The sequence below is a fragment of the Microcaecilia unicolor genome, chromosome 4, assembly GCF_901765095.1.
Source record: "Microcaecilia unicolor chromosome 4, aMicUni1.1, whole genome shotgun sequence".
Lineage (NCBI taxonomy): Eukaryota > Metazoa > Chordata > Amphibia > Gymnophiona > Siphonopidae > Microcaecilia > Microcaecilia unicolor.
Window position 1 is genome coordinate 150,825,166 of NC_044034.1, and position 19,345 is coordinate 150,844,510.

General features: G+C 43.4%; 1 protein-coding gene across 1 annotated transcript; it reads right to left on the reverse strand.

The window, feature by feature from the left end:
* Window positions 1–5,717: 5,717 nt before the first annotated feature.
* Window positions 5,718–15,803, reverse strand: FGF3 (fibroblast growth factor 3). The gene is made up of 3 exons (XM_030199456.1): window positions 15,530–15,803; window positions 12,873–12,976; window positions 5,718–6,044 (listed from the first exon to the last, which is right to left on the reverse strand). The coding sequence occupies exons 1-3, from the start codon at window positions 15,801–15,803 to the stop codon at window positions 5,718–5,720; spliced, it is 705 nt and encodes a 234-aa protein (XP_030055316.1).
* Between the last annotated feature and the right edge of the window lie 3,542 nt (window positions 15,804–19,345).

Below are 19,345 nucleotides of genomic sequence, written 5' to 3' on the forward strand. Positions count from 1 at the left end.
ATCAAAGTAGGGTATACACAAAAAGTAGCACATATGAGTTATCTTGTTGGGCAGACTGGATGGACCGTGCAGGTCTTTTTCTGCCGTCATCTACTATGTTACTATGTGTGGATGATATCAGAATCTGCATCAGTCTAGAAATCTTAGAAAGTATGGATAACATTAGGAGGAATCCAGAGACCTTCCCCTCCCCATTTGAGGAATGGTTTTTCCTTAGTCCTATTGACTCATTCATCTCTCCAACAACTGTTTCTTTTGGAACTAGTGCATCTATGTACTTTTCATTTATTTATTTTTTTGTTACATTTGTACCCCGCGCTTTCCCACTCATGGCAGGCTCAATGCGGCTTACATGGGGCAATGGAGGGTTAAGTGACTTGCCCAGAGTCACAAGGAGCTGCCTGTGCCTGAAGTGGGAATCAAACTCAGTTCCTCAGTTCCCCAGGACCAAAGTCCACCACCCTAACCACTAGGCCACTCCTCCACTCCTTTTTTCATTAGGGGCATTCATAACCTATTATTCCAAGAAGCTGAGCTGAAAATGATAACTGAAATATAATGCATAAGAAGCTTCAGTGAAAGGGTCGAATTCATCCAGCAGGTGCATAATTCTGTTCCCTGAATTTCATCCTGTGACAAATGGCTGGGTTGGCCTGGGGTGTATCATTAGACACATCCCCTGTATTTCCACTAGCACGCAGTCTTGTCAGAACTTTTTATTCCACTTTACCGTGTATTTACAAGCTGCCAAAAATAGTAGCCTGTCCTTTGATCCTTCCAGTGCCTGTAGGATCATATATGTACAAATACAATTCTTAGAATTGGCTTAGTTCAAAGAGTAGTAAATGTGAAAATGCATGCTGTCCAGCAAGCCAGTTCCTGTCTAAGGTAGATATTAAAGTTCATAGGCTTATTGTGAGATGTATGAATTCAGCACAGTTGACTCATGAATTTACAAAATGCTTGTGAAGCCAACCTCTTCTACACCAGTTAAGCATAAGCATGCCAGTTGGAGGCAGCTTGAGTATCTGGAGGCTCTCCTTCCCCTCAGCACCTTGTGACCTTTGGCTTAGCTGATACATTTATTCCATGTGCAACTGGTTGTTTGTTTACCCTGAGGATGAAATCTAAAATAAACTGCCTCTTTTTAGGGAACGAATCAGGATAGCTTGCATTTCAAATCCTTTTGTCCATATGTGTTTTTATTTAGATAATTGATTTCAAAGAGGTTGCAAAAAATGTGATCCAGGTTACCTTAACCTTCTAGTGTCAAGATTCAAGATTTACAGGTTGACATATGGATAAGAACTAATGGCAAAAGTGTAAAACCTTGAAGAGTTACAAGATAAACTCTTCATATTTCAAGATGACCCAAGAAGACAAAAATGAAATATACTGTGTGGATGTATATTTCTTCAGGTTTCAAAATCCTTCAAAACTGCCAAAAGGAAATGGAAGATTTTTTTACTTCAAGCCTCGCTGAAAATTTCAAAGACCTGTTAAAAGGTCAGGAGTAGCATATCTTGCTTCTTATTAACCTGGATTTCATCTTGATGAACTCAAAGTAACAAATCAATGCATCAAAGCAGCTCGGAAAGCTAAGAACAAGCTGGAATACATAACGGAAGAAAGAAGCAATATTACCTCTGCACAGGTATCTGCTGAGACCAGTGTCAAAGTCTGGAAGCCACATCTACAAGACATTGATAAGGTGACAGCAGTTCAAAGGAGTTCCCCCCCACCTTGTTGCATGATTTCCACTAGAAGACACTTATGTATTCTGTAAAGGGGAGCTATGACAGAGACATTCTAACAAATTTCAATAAGGTACCAAAAGGTAGCTTTTCAAAAACAAAACAAAACAAACAAACAAACAAACAAAAAAAGGCAAGTTCAAGGAAAAGGGTTTAGTTTATGAAGCTGAAGCCAGGGAAACTCAAAAGAAATGTGAGAAACTACCAGGTTAATATTCAGCCAGCAGCAGGCAGTATTTGTTTGTGATCTGACTGTCGCTGGTTAAATTAGACCCAATAGTCAATGCTGGGTCATGTCCAGGCACTAGCATTGAATATCCGGGTAAGACCGGCCAAGAGCTTATACAGATTCCACCTGAATATCTGCCAGAACCCATATAAGGGGATTCTTAATCCCCCCCCAACACATACACACACAAAATCTGATCCCCCTCCTTCTCCATCCCCCACATGAGAAGGTCCCCTACATGCCTGACCCCCCCCCCCCATGAGTGGACCTCCTCCCAAACTCCTCTTCCTGGAAAAGGCCACCTCTGCCACCCCTCAAGTTCCAACAGGCTCCCCCCCCCCCCAGGCCTACCTTGCCAGACCTGGTGGTTTACTGGTCATCGGGGCAGGAGGGAACCCCACTTGCTCCTGCCCCTAGCAGTTCTGGATTAAAAATAGCCACTATGACCTCTAGTGGTAGTCTTGTGATACTACTGCTACGGCTAATCTCTAGCAGTAGAGCACAAATGAGAGGGGCTCATTCTTGCCCTACCAATCACTGGACTACCAGACCAAGCATGATAGGCCTCAGTGGGCCTGTTGAAACTTTGGGGTTGGTGGAGGGACCTTTCCCAGGGTGAGAGATTTGGGAGGGGATCCACTTGTAGTATGTGTGTGTGTGGGGGTCATACATGTAGGGTGGCCTTCTTGTTTTAGGGGGGCTGGAGGGGGGGGATTGAACCTTGTTATGGAGGATCAACTGGAGGAAGGGAACATAAGAACTTAAGAAGATAAGTGTTGCCATACTGGGACAGACCAAAGGTCCATCAAGTCCAGTATCCTGTTTCCAGCAGTGGCCAATCCAGGTTACAAGTACCTGGCAAGCTCCAAAAACAGTAAAACAGATTTTATGCTGCTTATCTGAGATATAAGGAGGGGACTTTTTTTTCCCAAGTGGAGGAGTAGCCTAGTGGTTAATGCAGTGGACTTTGCTCCTGGGGAACTGGGTTCAATTCCCACTACAGCTCCTTGTGACTCTGGGCAAGTTAATTAATCTTCCATTGCCCCAGGTACAAATAAACACCTGTATATACTATGTAAACCACTTTGAATGTAGTTGCAAAAACCATAGAAAGGTGGTATATCAATTCCCTTTCCCTTATGGACTTTTTTTTTAGGAAGTTATCCAAACCTTTTTTAAACCCTGCTAAGCTAACTGCTTTTATCACATTCTCTGGCAACAAATAATACTTTGAGTAAAGAAATATTTTCTCCAATTTGTTTTAAACTTACTACTTAATAGCTTCATTGTGTGCCCCCTAGTCCTAGTATTTTTTGAAAGAGTAAACAAATGATTCACGTCCACCCATTCCATTCCACTAATTATTTTATAGACTTCTATCATATCTCCCCTCAGCCATCTTTTCTCCAAGCTGAAGAGCCCTAGCCGCTTTAACCTTTCTTCATAGGGAAGTTGTCTCATCCCCTTTGTCAATTTTGTCACCCATCTCTGTACCTTTTCTAATTCCACCTTTTATATTTTTTTAGATGTAGTGACCAGAATTGCACACAGTATTTGAGGTGTGGTCTCACTAAGGAGCAATACAAAGGTTGCTGCTACTCTAAAAAGCAGTTTTTAGAAAGATCATACATATCAGAATTGAGACATCCAGGTTGGGACGTGTCAATATCCACTAGTATTATAGAAAAGGATCTGCTGACATAGAGCCGTTTGTAAAATATTTGCAGGAATGGATGTGTATGTGCTGGCTACATTGGGCGGCAGCACCCATTTTGCGATTGTCATTCTCCAAAATATCACTTAATGATTAATTAAGCTCTGGAACTCATTGCCGGAGGATGTGGTAACATCGGTTAGCATATCTGGGTTTTTAAAAGATTTGGACAAGTTCCTGGAAGAAAAAGTCCATAGTCTGTTATTGTGATGGACATGGGGGAAGCCACTGCTTGCCCTGAAATTGGCAACATGGAATCTTGCTACTTTTTGGAATTTCACATGGAATCTTGCTATTCTTTGGGATTCCGGAATCTTGCTACTGTTTGGGTTCCTGCCAGGTACTTGTGACCTGAGTTGGCCACTGTTGGGGGGGGGGGGGGGTGGAGGGAGGAGGCAAAAATATGGGTGGAGGTTTAAGGGTCTGATTTCTAATCAGCACTTTTATATAACCTAGACATCCCCAGCAGCATATGTAAATCCTTCAGGGGACATAAATATGCATTTCTCTTCTGAATGTATGTTTTAGTTTGGCCCATACTCCCTTGCAATAAGCGCAAATTTGTGATTTAGACGCATATGCAATGAACAGGTTACCTGTCGAAATGCCAGTTTATCCACTGTCTGAATTATGAATGGGGGCTTCTAAAATGACCACCTAAGTGGACGTATTGCTCTCTAGTGACCATTTCTGCATGAAAGTATCATACAGAGGCCAGCATGCATTACTGAAAAGAGACCTCCCCAGACTAGGCACAGCTTTGAGGCAAGGATGGGGGCGGGTGGGGATGTAACCAGATGTCAAAATGTCTGTAAACACTTGGGGGCATCCACCACTGTGAAAACAGATTACTATCCAGACATATTAAGGCTAAGTTTGCTGAATTTAGGCTTTTCTGTATAGTTATGTGATCCGGCTTATTTGTGTTCAAATCTGATGATGAGGTAAAAGTGCAGATCCATCCTGCCAGAATCTGCTCCAATAATCTGTATTTTCAGGAAGGCATATAGATTTGCTGAATTTTCAAAAGCTTACAAGAAAACTTGGAATAATAATTCAAGGTCATACTGCACATATTTGCAGATTCAACTGTATTCTAAAATACTTTTAGAATTTACCTGAAGATAAATATGCTCAGGTCAATGTGCTTGTTTCAGGTGTATCAAAAGGGAGAAATGGAATTCATACTGGCATATCAAAACGGACGTAAAACATAAAGTAAAATAAATACAAGTAAAAGTACAAACTGAGTTGATTGGGAACAAGCCCAAGTCCATTAGAATTTGAACTTGAATGAACTGAACACACCATGAGCAGAGAACTTCAATGGTCTATGAAAGTGCTCTGCATCCACACAACAGGAGATCAAATATGAGAAGCTCATTCTGCTCGCGCTTTCAGTCCAGAAAATGTTACATGCATCGAGAATGCACATCAACTTGATGTATGCATGATAATACATTTTTACACACACTAATCAAATTGTAAATGCATTAATTCCTGAAATGAACTGAAAAAATGTCCAAAAATTGTCTGAAAAATGATCCAACAGCAAGCTATTTTTTTCTGTGCATATCCTTAATGAGAAGTGTAAACTGGGGCTGGGACAGGATTGGGCAGTATGCATTCAATCAAGATCCCAGTGATAATTACATGAATTAGAACAAATTTAGCATTGTTGACAAAATAATGACATCAGTGTACTTAACATTTCAATGTACCTTCATTATATGGTAGATGATTTTCTAACCACATAATACTAAGACATATCTAAGAGTAAATAGTTTTGATTGGATGCTGATGTAAAGAAATTATAATTTCTTTACATCAGCATCCAATCAAAACTATATATATATTATATGGTAGATAAATTTCTAACCATATAATACCAAGACATATCTAAGAGTAAATAGTTTTGATTGATGTAAAGAAACTGTGTAGAATATATATATATATATATATATTCTACACAGTTTTATCACAGTTGCACTAGTAACACTTTAGTATCTACTGTCCCACCCTAGTGTCTTCGCTTCCGTCTCCGGTTGGAAGAGTTCAGGATGCTCTCTCTGTATCTCACATTTGTGTGGAAAAGCCGAACCAATTCATGATCTTTGTTATCCAGCACTCTGGGCAGGAAGAGTGATGATTTCTGTGTCCTGCGGGTTTTAAACCCTCTTCTGGGTCGGCCCTTGCCATTGATGGACACGTACCAAAGTCTTTCTGCACTGGCTTTGTGTTTAGCACCAGCTCCACTAGGTATAGTCCGGTATAAACGGGAGGCATAGGTATTGTATCCCAACTCATGGATCCTCTCCACAAACTCACATTCAGCATTGTAGGAGTCCTGCAAGAGAAAACAAATGCTCAGATCCCTCCCCAGAGCAGGCAGATTAGCTAAGCATTTTCCTATAGAGACAAAATCAAGCACACAATCAGCAGAAGTTCTCAGGTGTCCCTGGTCTGCTCCTTTTGAAGCCTTCCACACAGATCCCAATTGAGAAAATACAGGTAGTCCCAGAACATAAAAGGCTGCAATGCACAAAAGAGAAAGAATGCAAACACAAGAGCTATAATTCCTAAACTGCTACACTACTGTAAGACTGTTTTTTCATCCAGAGCACATCATGGACTAAATTCTAAAAATGACGCATAAGAAATCAGCAGCCAAAAAAAAAAAATAGTACTTAGTGTTATTCTATAAACAGTGCATAAAGTTAGGCATCATTTATAGAATAGTGCTTAGCTCCGGGAACCACGGCTACATTTAGGCATGACCATTTACCCCAACAAAACCTTGGTGTAAATCCATGTGTAAATTAAAGGAATGCCCTTGATCTGCCCATGACCCTCCCATGGCTGTGCCCCCTTTTTGGACCCCTGTGTAAACTTTGCATACAGATCCGGGCACGTAAATTTTAATTAATGCCAATTCGTACCGACAATTGATTGTTTGGACCCAATTATCTACGCTAATTGGCTCATTTTTCAATTAAGCTACGCATGCAAATTTGGGCATGCAACTCATAGCGCCATATATAGAATTCAGGGGTATATGAATTTGCAAAGAGTGACTGTGCTTCAATGTATAATGTCACCATAGTAATCAAAAGGTCATTTGATACAAAAATTTAGCAAATAGTATCAGACAGTTAGAAAGCATGATTAGACATAGTAAAATATACTTTAGCATATACATTACTTTAATGAAATATAATATAATTTGCATTCCATCCATTTTAAGTTGTATAGATTGCTTGATTAAATACATGGAGCCTCTGCACTAAAAAGTGTGCATTCATGCAGAGCTAGCCCAAGGGTACCTGACACCCTATGTGAACCTTCAGATGCCCACCCCACCTCCCCTGGGGCAGCTCAAAGCCCATCCCTAACCTGCTGTACTCCAGCATCTCCCCTTCTCTAACATCCCCCTTAGTCTAGCATCCCCTCTACCCTTCCCTAATCCCCCTATAGTTTAGCATCTGCTCTTCCCCTCCCTACATTCTGGGGAAGGGGGAGCCTATTCCGAAAGGATGGGATCCACCTTAACCAAGGTGGGACCAGGCTGCTGGCATCGGCATTTAAAAAGGAGATAGAGCAGCTTTTAAACTAGAAACAGGGGGAAGGCCGACAGTCATTCAAAAGCGCATGGTTCGGGATAAGGTATCTTTCAAAGATATCACCAAAACAGGGAAGATAGGGTATCTTGATAGTGAGGTTGCAAAAGAGACCGTAGTAGATCAGGTGTCCTTAAATAAAAATAAAAATCAGACAAAAGATTGCAAATTAATACTCTCAAGTACTAAGCATCATGTAAATAGGAACAATAAACATACTTTGGAATGTCTATATGTGAATGCCAGGAGCCTAAGAAATAAGATGGGAGAGTTAGAATATATTGCAATAAATGAAAAATTAGATATAATAGGCATCTCTGAGACCTGGTGGAAGGAGGATAACCAGCGGGACACTGTCATACCGGAGTACAAATTATATCATAATGATAGGGTGGATCGAATTGGTGGAGGGGTAGCATTGTATATTAATGAGAGCCTTGAATCAAATAGATTGAAAATACTGCAGGAAACAAAACACTTCTTGGAATCACTGTGGATTGAAATTCCATGTGTAAAGGGGAAAAGGATAGTGAGAGGAGTGTACTACCGTCTGCCTGGCCAGGATGTATATTAAAAGCAGGAAGCCAGCAAAAGAATCTGTTGGACCGCTAGATGACCGAGGAGTAAAAGGGGGCGATCAGGGAAGACAAAGCCGTAGTGAACAGATTAAATTAATTTTTTGCTTCAGTCTTCACCGAGGAAGATTTGGGTTGGATACCGGTGCTAGAAATGGTATTCGAGGCTGACGAGTCGGAGAAACTTAATGAATTCTCTGTAAACCTGGAGGATGTAATGGGGCAGTTCTACAAACTGAAGAGTAACAAATCTCCTGGACCGGATGGTATTCATCCCAGAGTACTGATAGAACTGAAAAATGAGCTTGTGGAGATATTGTTAGTAATATGTAATTTATCCTTAAAATTGAGCGTGGTACCGGAAGATTGGAGGGTGGCCAATGTAACGCCGATTTTTAAAAAAGGTTCCAGAGGAAATTCAGGAAATTATAGACCGGTAAGTCTGACGTCGGTGCTGGGCAAAATGGTAGAGACTATTATTAAGAATAAAATTACAGAGCATATTCAAAAGCATGGATTAATGAGATAAAGTCAACATGGATTTAGTGAAGGAAAATCTTGACTCACCAATCTACTACATTTCTTTGAAGGGGTGAACAAACATGTGGATAAAGGTGAGCCGGTTGATATTGTGTATCTGGATTTTCAGAAGGTGTTTGACAAAGTACATGCAAAACAGCAAAAGTAGAGGCTGACAAATGCGCAAACCAATAGGGAGATAATCTCAAAAAACAGTTTATTCAGAATATTCATATCAATATCAAGGACCCGACACGGTCCGTGTTTCGGCGCCAAAGGAACAGCCAACCGATCAGCAAACACCATGTTCCTTTGTTCTCTCTGTGGATTAACTTGCATACATAAAGGAATTCAAGCCTATCAGCTTCTCCTCAGAGAAAGTTGATTGTGACCCCTGAGGCAGGCGCTTTGGCGCTGAAACATGGACCGTGTCGGGTCCTTGATATTGATATGAATATTCTGAATAAACTGTTTTTTGAGATTATCTCCCTATTGGTTTGCGCATTTGTCAGCCTCTACTTTTGCTGTTTTGCTTTGACTTTCCGTGGAGGCTCCTCCTGTCTTTTTGGTTTGACAAAGTACCTCATGAAAGACTCCAGAGGAAATTGGAGAGTCATGGGATAGGAGGTAGTGTTCTATTGTGGATTAAAAACTGGTTAAAAGACAGAAAACGAGAGTAGGGTTAAATGGTCAGTATTCTCAATGGAGAAGGGTAGTTAGTGGGGTTCCCCAGGGGTCTGTGCTGGGACAGCTGCTTTTTAACATATTTATAAATGACCTAGAGATGGGAGTAACTAGTGAGGTAATTAAATTTGCTGATGACACAAAGTTATTCAAAGTTGTTAAATCGCGACAGGATTGTGAAAAATTACAAGAGGACCTTACGAGACTGGGAGACTGAGAGACTGGGCGTCTAAATGGCAGATGACGTTTAATGTGAGTAAGTGCAAAGTGATGCATGTGGGAAAGAGGAACCCGAATTATAGCTACGTCATGCAAGGTTCCATGTTAGGAGTCACGCACCAAGAAATGGATCTAGGTGTCGTCGTTGATGATACATTGAAACCTTCTGCTCAGTGTGCTGCTGCGGCTAAGAAAGCAAATAGAATGTTAGGTATTATTATTAGGAAAGGGGGAGAGGGGAAAGGGAATGGGACTTATATACCGCCTTTCTGTGGTTTTTCCAACTACATTCAAAGCGGTTTACATATTATATACAGGTACTTATTTGTACCTGGGACAATGGAGGGTTAAGTGACTTGCCCAGAGTCACAAGGAGCTGCAGTGGGAATCGAACCCAGTTCCTCAGGATCAGAGCCCGCTGCACTAACCACTAGGCTACTCCTGGAAAACAAAAGTGAGGATGTTATAATGCCTTTGTATCGCTCCATGGTGCGACCGTACCTCGAATATTGTGTTCAATTCTGGTTGCCGTATCTCAAAAAAGATATAATGGAATTAGAAAAGGTGCAGAGAAGGGAGTTGAAAATGATAAAGGGGATGGGACGACTTCCCTATGAGGAAAGGCTAAAGTGGCTAGGGCTCTTCAGCTTGGAGAAAAGGTGGCTGAGGGGAGAAATGATAGAGGTCTATAAAATAATGAGTGGAGTTGAACGGGTAGATGTGAAGCGTCTGTTTACGCTTTCCAAAAATACTAGGACTAGGGGGCATGCGATGAAGCTACAATGTAGTAAGTTTAAAACGAATCGGAGAAAATGTTTCTTCACTCAACGTGTAATTAAACTCTGGAATTCATTGTCAGAGAATGTGGTAAAGGCGGTTAGCTTAGCGGAGTTTAAAAAAGGTTTGGACTGCTTCTTAAAGGAAAAGTCCATAGACCATTATTAAATGGACTTGAGGAAAATCCACTATTTCTGGGATAAGCAGTATAAAATATTTTGTACTTTTTTGGGATCTTGCCAGGTATTTGTGACCTGGATTGGCCACTGTTGGAAACAGGATTCTGGGCTTGATGGACCTTTGGTCTTTCCCAGTATGGCAATACTTATGTACTTATGTACCCCTTACCTATTATGTACCCCTTTTTCCATCCCATGACCAGCATTTTTCCCCCTCTGCCCTACTGCCACTGCCCCACCTGTTCCCCAATCCAATTTGCAACAGAGTGGGGCCTTTAAACTTAGACCTAAGCTCAAATTTTGCCATGTCCCACACTCTCTCTCCAATATTTCCAGGACATGGCAGTGCATGAGCATGGGTCTGTGTTTAAAGACCCCATGATAGCACTGCATCTACCTGGAACTTGGGCCAGGGAACAGGTAGGAGAGTGGTTGCAGGTCAGGAGGGGGGAGGGGAATTCTGGACATGGGAAAAAGGGATGGGGAAGGGGAGAGACAGATTTCTAGTCTGCCTAGTGGCAGAGCCAGCCCTGCATGCATGCAGGAGCCAGAAGTAGAGTGGATCTGCTTTGCCGTAAGGGATCTGTCTCCCCCCCCCCCCCCCCCCACCCTCCACTTGATGACTTGGAGGGATATGATCTTCATGGAGTTGGGGGAGGGAAGGGGAATGTGAAATTCCTAGAAGGATTGAATATGAAGATCATACATGCTAATAATGCATGGTCCATTTAGCATAAGGGTAGGCAACCACAGTCCTCGAGTGCCATAACCCAATGAGGTTTTCAAGATTTCTACAATGAATATGCATGAGATTGATTTGCTTGTACTCCTTCCATTGTATGCAAATCAATATCATGTATATTCATAGTGGAAATCTTGAAAACCCAGCTGGGTTTGTGGCCCTTAAGGATCATGGTTGCCCACCCCTGATTTAGCACATATATGCACACACTGAATTTCATTATTTTTGTAAATCATGCTAAGTAAATTTTTAAAATGTATGCTATGACATTTGTAATTAATGCTTACTAATAAAAATATCTGTTTGATTGTATAGGCCTAAATATGTGAATGTATTCCTTCATATTATGTAAATGCATTTTCTCTATCTATCTATCTATCTATCTATCTTACACATATATGCACCTATTAATAGTAAGAGCAATATCTTAGTGGCCAGTTCCATTTTCACCTATCTAGTTTTATATCTCACAAAAGAAGATATCATTCTTTATAAAAGTTAATAATAAATAGATTCTATGATTTGGCTACAAGCTCTAAAATATTAAAGGTATGAGGTTGATTGATAGTGGTGGAGGGGGGAGGCAATATTTATGCATTTCTATCCAATACTCTGTGTCTGTAGAGATATTATTTGAAGAACAGTCCCCCCCTGTGCTGAAAATTCAAGTATCTAAGCCTTCTTATGTTCTTCTGTTCTGCCTCTGTGGACAGAGAAAGAGGGTTCTAAATTTGTACAGGCACCCTGTACAAACCAACAACTTTCATTAGGTCTGTCATATTGGATTATTCCAATTTAGGCACAAAGGGAGAGCAGACTTTACTTCCAGAATGGCTTTTATGAGCCAAAGGAAACTGTTCGATACAGTAAGTCAACACAAGTAACCCAAATATTTTGGGTTTCAGAAAAGAAGGGGAACAGAGGGAAACCAAGCAAGAAGAATTATTATATGAAAAGTCTTTCTCCTCTCCTCTCCTCTCCTCCTCATGTTTGTACATGAGTTCACAAAACCCTTAACCCACCCCGAGTTGACAGAAGAGAGTTTTTAAAAGCATGGAGCTGACCGAAGTTGCTGAGAATCCTCTATGGCCAATATATCAACCATGGAAGAGTAGCCAAGTTGTGGATGTGCCAATTACTGTTTAAAGCCACAACATTACCTGCAAGAATTAGCTCCAAGAAAAAGACTTCACACATTCATGCTGCCAACTGCACTTTACAATCTTTCTTTGGCGACACCTGTGTGACAGTGGCGGTCTGGTAAACTGACTACTTGATCAAAACTAAAAACAACTTTTCTGGCATGGGCTTTGAGACCCTACAAAACCTGCTTAATCTGAAGCAACAGCTTCTTAGAAAGAACTCATTAGAAAGTACCATGTCCCAGAGGTTAATTAACAAAATGAACCTATTAATGTAATATAAAGCACTGCATAGTCTAGTTTGCTTATAATGATACACTTTTCAAAAAGTGTTGTGGCCTTACGAAAGTTTAGAGGACTACTTAACCTCAGATCCAGTGACTTCTATCACAACCCCCCCCCCCCCCCCCAATTCCCCGGTCATTGCACCAGTACCTCCTACATAACACTCAAAGCCCCCTTGCTAAAGGATACAAAGGACATCTGCCTCTTTGAGCGAGACAAAGCAGCTTCTTTTTCCTCCTTTTTCCTAATGCAAAAAAAAATGGCCCCATCAATTTTTAAAGGACTTGTCTGAAGTTTGTTTCTTTTGGGTTTTTTTTTGGGCTGAAGAGTATGTGACCTAGAAATCAGGCTTATTTGTCATAAACATGGCTGGACAGATGGATGTTGTTTGAAGCAAGCAAAAGGTCTTTGCTTTACAGAAGAAAATAGAACTTACTGAGGCATAAAGTCTTCCTCTTTTGTTCATTGCCAAGTACCTGCTGGAGAACAGGCCTTTGATGGCAACAATCCCCACATCAACAGCTGTTATCTCCAGTATACCTACAAAAAATACAAAGGAAAGCTTTAAAAAAAAACCTGTGCAACCCTTCATCAGCTGTAATTTAAAGATATCTTTTCAGTCCTCATTGTACTGCAGACACACAACTTATGAACTTTATCCTGTCTGAGCTACGGCAACCTAGGCAACCTTCAGATGTATGCTCCCCCTCACTTAAATTTCAGGCTCCTAATCTCTGCTTTTAAATATTAAAACTTTGTTGTGTGTGTCTATATCACACACGCACACACAAAACGAGGGCAGTTTTCAAAAGTTCTTACGCAGGTAAATGGGCATTTGAAAACTCCCTACCCTTGATGCAGGTAAAAGTATGAATTGATGGTTCTTTGAGTTTGTGTGACCTACACTCTCTTTTGTTTTGCTTTGACTGTAGCTGTTTTTTGTTCATCCCTAGAAGGTACTGATCTAGGCAGTCGCCTAGTCTTGCCTAATGGTTGGGCCAGCCCTGCTGACACCCAAATAAAGCAACATCGTTTAATGACACAGAAAATGTCAGGTGTATGCAGAAAGGTTTGAAACAGTACCTGAGGTGTGATTGAGTCTGGGATGTTTTCAAGAATGAAAACCCTAGTACTGAACTTGTTCAGTTTTCTAATCCTGAAAGAAAAAGTTCAAATCCATTCCAATGCCCTTTTGTGAGGTCATTGATGGACACAAGAGCGCCTGACTTTTTAAACCAGCTGACAATGAAGCCATGTTGTTATCTCTAGACAAAGCTGCTGCTTAGGGGTGTAAAGGCTCAAGTGACACATACGATTGTAACAGAGGTCCTCACTCCGCTGCCACCCCCAGCCCCCCCACACACACTTTCTTACAAGGGCTGCTGCTGGAGACAGTAATCCTGCAAATGGGCAAAAAAATTAATTATTATTAGGGTAAGCCACAAGGTATGCCACTGAACTTTGTACTTGGGGTAACCAATACATCAGTTCTGTGCCATCCTAAAACAGGGAAGGGGCAAAGTGAGCACAATAGGAAACGGGAATCCTGCTAAAATTTAAGGTGGCCTAGATTTTACAAATTTTTCCTCTAGCTCACTCCTTCTAATTTACTAAACCCAGGTCTATTAAATGTCAGAGGGTAACTTGAAAATATTTGCTAGGCTCCAAGCTACATACAGTTTTCAATGCTTTTTCAGAAGTAATTGGTAAATGGTGTTGTGTTTGTCAGATTTCTGGCTGAAATAGTCTCCTCACTTCCCTTGAACACTTTAGACTGACTGTGGCACAGCTGTTTGAAATAACTGTCTTTTGTCATTCAATGAACCCTGCAAGCTATCTTTAAAGACTTTGATAAGTAGGTTTTTCCTCTAGGAAATAGTGGTTTTCCTCAATGGACTTCAGAGCATTGATGTTTCCAAATCTCTGTTTGTCATCAAATATGAGTGTTTGAATGTTTCAAAAGTATTTGGGTCCCAGAAAAAAGACTTTGCATGGAATTTTTTCTTTAAATTGCAAGCTTTAAATCTATTAGAGACACGAAAAGGGTTACCTGGGCGATGTGCACTGTAACACATTATAGTCAGACATCTGGTACAAGCACACCTAAATTAAACCAATCCAGATCAGAAGAAATACAGGTTTCGGCTTTCATTCAGGCACACACACACACACACGTGCTTAAAGTGTCATTCATTTTGAAACACGTGTTGATCTTCTCTGTTAAATTTGCCCTTTCTAGGAAATATGTATGAATCATGTTTTCCTAAAACAAAAAGCATATACGATGAGCAGGAGAAATGATAAAATGCATCCCGTTTCCCAAATTTAAAACTTGGAGAGCGCAGGAATTGTGAACCAATATGAGCATCGGTTCTGTGGGAAAGTGACGGGTGTGAGGATAAATCCTGCAAATTCAGCAGTGACAGTTTATTGGGGTTAGCTGGTGTTGCTGCACAAGGTCCGTCCCGTTTAGCATGGCGTCAAAACACTGCGTAATCGGTTTTGTTTTTGTTTTAAATAAATGGCAGAGCCAGTGGAACCAGCTACTACAGGTCTGTGCATCTGACTGAACTCAAAGATGGGGATCTAGTCATCTTCATTCATTGCTGCTTTGCCTTTCCGCGGAATCAGAGACAACCTGCAAAAAATAAGCCTCTGAAGTACTTGAGAGAAACATTTTCTCTTTGTCTATGTCAAAAGCAGCTGGGCTATTCACTCTCTGTTTTTTTTTCTTCTTGTCAGATACTTTGAAGCTCTCACTTCCTAAAAATCTACTGATTACCGTTTTTAAGCAGAGTACATTCATAAAAAAAAAGTCCTTGGCTGTACATAGCTAGTGAAACTCAATAAACTTCAGGAACCCTTTAAGTGATTTGTGTTGAAAATCAGTATTCCTTAGGAAAAAAAATAAATACATTGTGTGTGTGTGTATGTATGTATGTATGTATGCATGTACATATATATAATTAAAAAGACAGAGCCTTTATCCCAAACTTCATATTCATTCTTTACCTGTTCGATCAAGTCAGAAATATGTCCCCTGTGTTGTTGGCAGAGTAATTCTGAACCCAGTAAGAGACGGAAAATACTTACTAAAGACACTGGTTTTCTCCAGGCTGCCGTTGATTTTGCCATTTGGGTGGATCTGGAGGTGGTACTTGGTGGCACAGTACAGTTTCCTGCGCCTCGGTGCTCCCCCCAAATGCTCGTACACTCCACCGCGCCCCCCTGCATCCCTGCGAAGCCTGGGATCACACGCCTGGCCCCGGGGACAAGGCACCTTCAGAGCCGCAGCCAACCTCGGAGCCCCAGCTTCCTGCCGGCTAGGATCCAAAAAACTCAGCGCCAAGATCACAGTTATAAGCATTGTGGCATGGCCGAAATGCGGATTGTCCCGGGCAGATCAAGACCTGGAGCACATGATGCAAGGGGTCCCATTAAAGAAGGCTAGTCAGTCGCTCTCCAAAGTGCACAAACCCGAGGCAGCTTTATCTGGCTTGATCTGACCTTTTTATCTCTTTCGATCTCCAGAATCAACAGACACTGAGGAAAGTCACCGGGGTCCCAGCTGCTTAGATTAGACGAGGCAGTAGTGATCAGTTCTCTGTGCTCTCCAAACAGATTCTCGCTGCACGGCAAGAAAAAAGAGAGCCCCTTGCCCAGCCCCCCTGCCCCCACCACTGGATTTCATCTGAGGATTAGGGAAATTTCGTTGATCGACAGGGCATAAAAATAAAAGAACCTTCCTGTAACAATAGCCCTATCTCCGACCAGATGATACAAAGGAGACAGACAAGGTATCAGACTTGTGTGAGATCAGAGTGCAACCGATATAGAATTACACAGCATAACACACAGTGACTCGTTGCAAGGAAACCGCATCACAAAGAGGCAGCAGCCCATCAGAGGGCAGAGGTTCGCCCGGCTCTTCCTTTGAAAGGTCCAAAAAAGACCAATTATGTGCAGGAAATGTATACATTGGGGACCTTCAGGAGAAGGATTCCCCCGGGTCTGTCACTTCTTGCCCTGGTCCTATCAATCCAACATCACAATATGTGACAGCTTAGACCTGACTGATGAAAAACTAATAGCAGCTCAGAATGTCACTTAAAAAAAATGCACATTTAAAAAAAAGTGCATAAGAAAAGGCAAGGGGACAGGGCAGTGAGCCTTCTCCTGCAAAAGAACCAATATGAATTCACCATTAAGCTACTTAAATTCTTTAATGTCAATCTTTCTTGTATTTGTCAGCGATGTTGACAAATAGGCGTTCATTGGTGTCGTGGTATAGAAATACATCAATTTAACCATTTTCTTTAGACTTTGCAAATTAATATTCAAGAATTTCTAAGTTGTTTCCTTATATGCAGAATAAACTGTAAGAAATGCAGGAGTTTGAACATTTGAGATGTAGTTTCGTAACGCTTAATGAATTGCAAGAAAACGTTTGAACCTATATTAAAAAAAAAAAGTCAAAAAGCGCTCAATAACCTGAAACCCTCTCTCCAGGTAAATAAATCAACCCTCGCTAATTAAACGTCCATAAGAAAGCAACCTCTAATTAAAACAGTTTTGGACTGTTAGGGAGATCATTAGTATTAATTAAATTGAAATACACAAATATGCCTTTGAAAGGACTTTTTCAAAATCAGCTAATTGACCTTGGTCACTAGGCACCTTTTCAGTCCAATTTACTAGCAATATCTGAAAAAAAGCGAGGACTTTCCTCAGAAAGAGTTATCCGCCGGATTTTCTTTCACTTTAAGGAAACCAAGAAGAAAAGAAGCTCGAAGGGCCCTTAAACGAGGACTGGGCCCGTTCGAGAAGGCTCTGGAAGAGGAAGCGGGCGGGGGTGGGGATGTGACCTGAGTGCGTGAACGGGGTTAAGCATGATTGGCTGATTCGTAGGATGCTGGTGTGCCCTGTTTCCCCAATGGAGCTGCCTTTTGGAGGAGAGGTGGATAGGGGCAGGGCAAAGGGGGAAATTAAATGCTGGAGCTCCTCCGAGGCTCTGGGGCGTTCCCTGATCCGCAGAGGTGGTTTGCAGCATGGCGTCGGGAGCTGATGAGCTGGGAGAGGAGGAAATAGGGGCCGAGGTGTTCCTGTATGCGAGTGATTCAATCGAGGGGAGCAAGTGAGTAGGGAGAGGGTGGCAGCGTCGACGAGCAGTAGGAGAGCTAAGGAGGTTGCTCTGTCTGCTTTAGCAGTAGCTGCAGCCAGTGGAGCAGGGAAAAAGAGGCAGAAGACTAAGCATGCCAGCTCGGGCAAGCGGGGGGGGGGGGGGGGGGGGGGTGGAAAGCGTCAAGGGTTTGGGAGCTTGGGTGGCGGGGATGGGCGGGGGAGTGCTGTTGCCGTGCAAGGCGGGGTAGGTGAAATTCTGGCCAAGCTCGAGGACCAGGAGAGGGAATTGCTGAGGGTTTCTTCTCTGCCTGTAGGGGCCTCCGGCTGGGCGGTAGGGGACAGGGACGGGGGCGGGACATATCCCAGCACCGCAAAATGCCATGAGCCATAGGTCGGAGGGTGGGGCCACGATGGATGGCACTATGCCAGCAGCAGGGCCCCCGCATGGGGGCTACGGGGGTGGTTATTAGGGGGGAGCAAGTGGTTCCACGATGTTGTGGGGCCCCTATCAGTGGGGTGTTGGCCCCAATTGGGTTGCCCCCCCAGGCAGCGTCAGCAGCCCTTCTGTGGGCCTCCATTTGGTTGGGCTTGCCACCACCAGTGGACATGGGATGGGTGGGCCAAGGGGATGGTAGGGAGGTGCTCCGTGAGACAGGGTGGGGCACAGGAGGGGCTGGTTCTGCTGCTTCTCCTTTTGTGTCTTTGCAGGTGCGGAGCGAGATGGCCGGCGCGGGGCCATGAGCGGGTGTTGAGGGTCAGGAAGATCTGGAGTCTGTATGCCCCTCGACATCTACAGCGGGGGGCCATGGCAGTAGGAGGATGACGGGTTGGGAGAGGACCTTGCTGAGCACGGACGAGGATGCACAGCATGTAGGAATGTCGGGGCATGGCCCTGCGACAGAGTCGGTGATTTTTCTGCCAGGTGCTAGTACATCAGCAGCTGGTACGCAATTGTCCTCTGCCAGAGGGCGGGGGAAAGGGAGAGGGCGGTGCTGCAGGGGGTGGATCCAGCCCACCATCGGAGGTATGTTGGCGGTTTAACAGGGTGACATGTCCATTCCCAGACTGTAAGTTCCACCATGCCTGTGCCTTTTGCGGGAAGAGACAGAAAATACTTACTTACTAAAGACACTGGTTTTATCCAGGCTGCCATTGATTTTGCCGTTTGGGTGGATCTGGAGGTGGTACTTGGCAGTGGCGTTCCTAGGGTGGCTGACACCAGGGGTGGATCGCCGATGCGCCCCTCCCCCCTGGCGAAAGGACACCTCCCCCCGGCGACAGGAAACACCCCCCCCCCCCGGGTGCATTTTTACCTGCTGGGGGGGGGGGGGGTGCTGCACGCCTGTCGGCTTCGCTCATTCCATGTTCCCTCTGCCCCAGAACAGGAAGTACCCTGTTCCGGGGCAGAGGGAGCACAGAACGAGCGGAACTGACAGGCGTGTGGCACCCCCCCAGCGGCGTGCACCTGGGGCGGACCGCACCCACCGCCCCCCCTAGGAATGCCACTGGTACTTGGTGGCACAGTACAGTTTCCTTCGCCTCGGTGCTCCCCCCAGATGCTCGAACACTTCGCTGTGCCCCCCTGCATCCCTGTGAAGCCTGGGGTCACACACCTGGCCCCAGGGCAGTGGCGTAGGAAGGGGGGGGGGCAGTGGGATGGTCCACTGCAGGTGCACGCCGCTGGGGGGTGTTGGCTCTGCTGGTTCCCTGCTCCCTCTGCCCCGGAACAGGTTACTTCCTGTTCTGGGGCAAAGAGAGCAAGGAACCAGCGGAGCCGACGCAGCTCCC

Bases quoted from the DNA above. Each gene is read 5' to 3' on its own strand.
- FGF3 (XM_030199456.1), bottom strand. From the start codon at position 15,803: ATGCTTATAACTGTGATCTTGGCGCTGAGTTTTTTGGATCCTAGCCGG. The intron at 12,977-15,529 runs GTAAGTATTTTC...TATTTTTTGTAG, and splicing joins GGAGAAAACCAGTGTCTTTA to GTATACTGGAGATAACAGCT. The intron at 6,045-12,872 runs GTAAGTTCTATT...TTTCTCTTGCAG, and splicing joins GAGGAAGACTTTATGCCTCA to GACTCCTACAATGCTGAATG.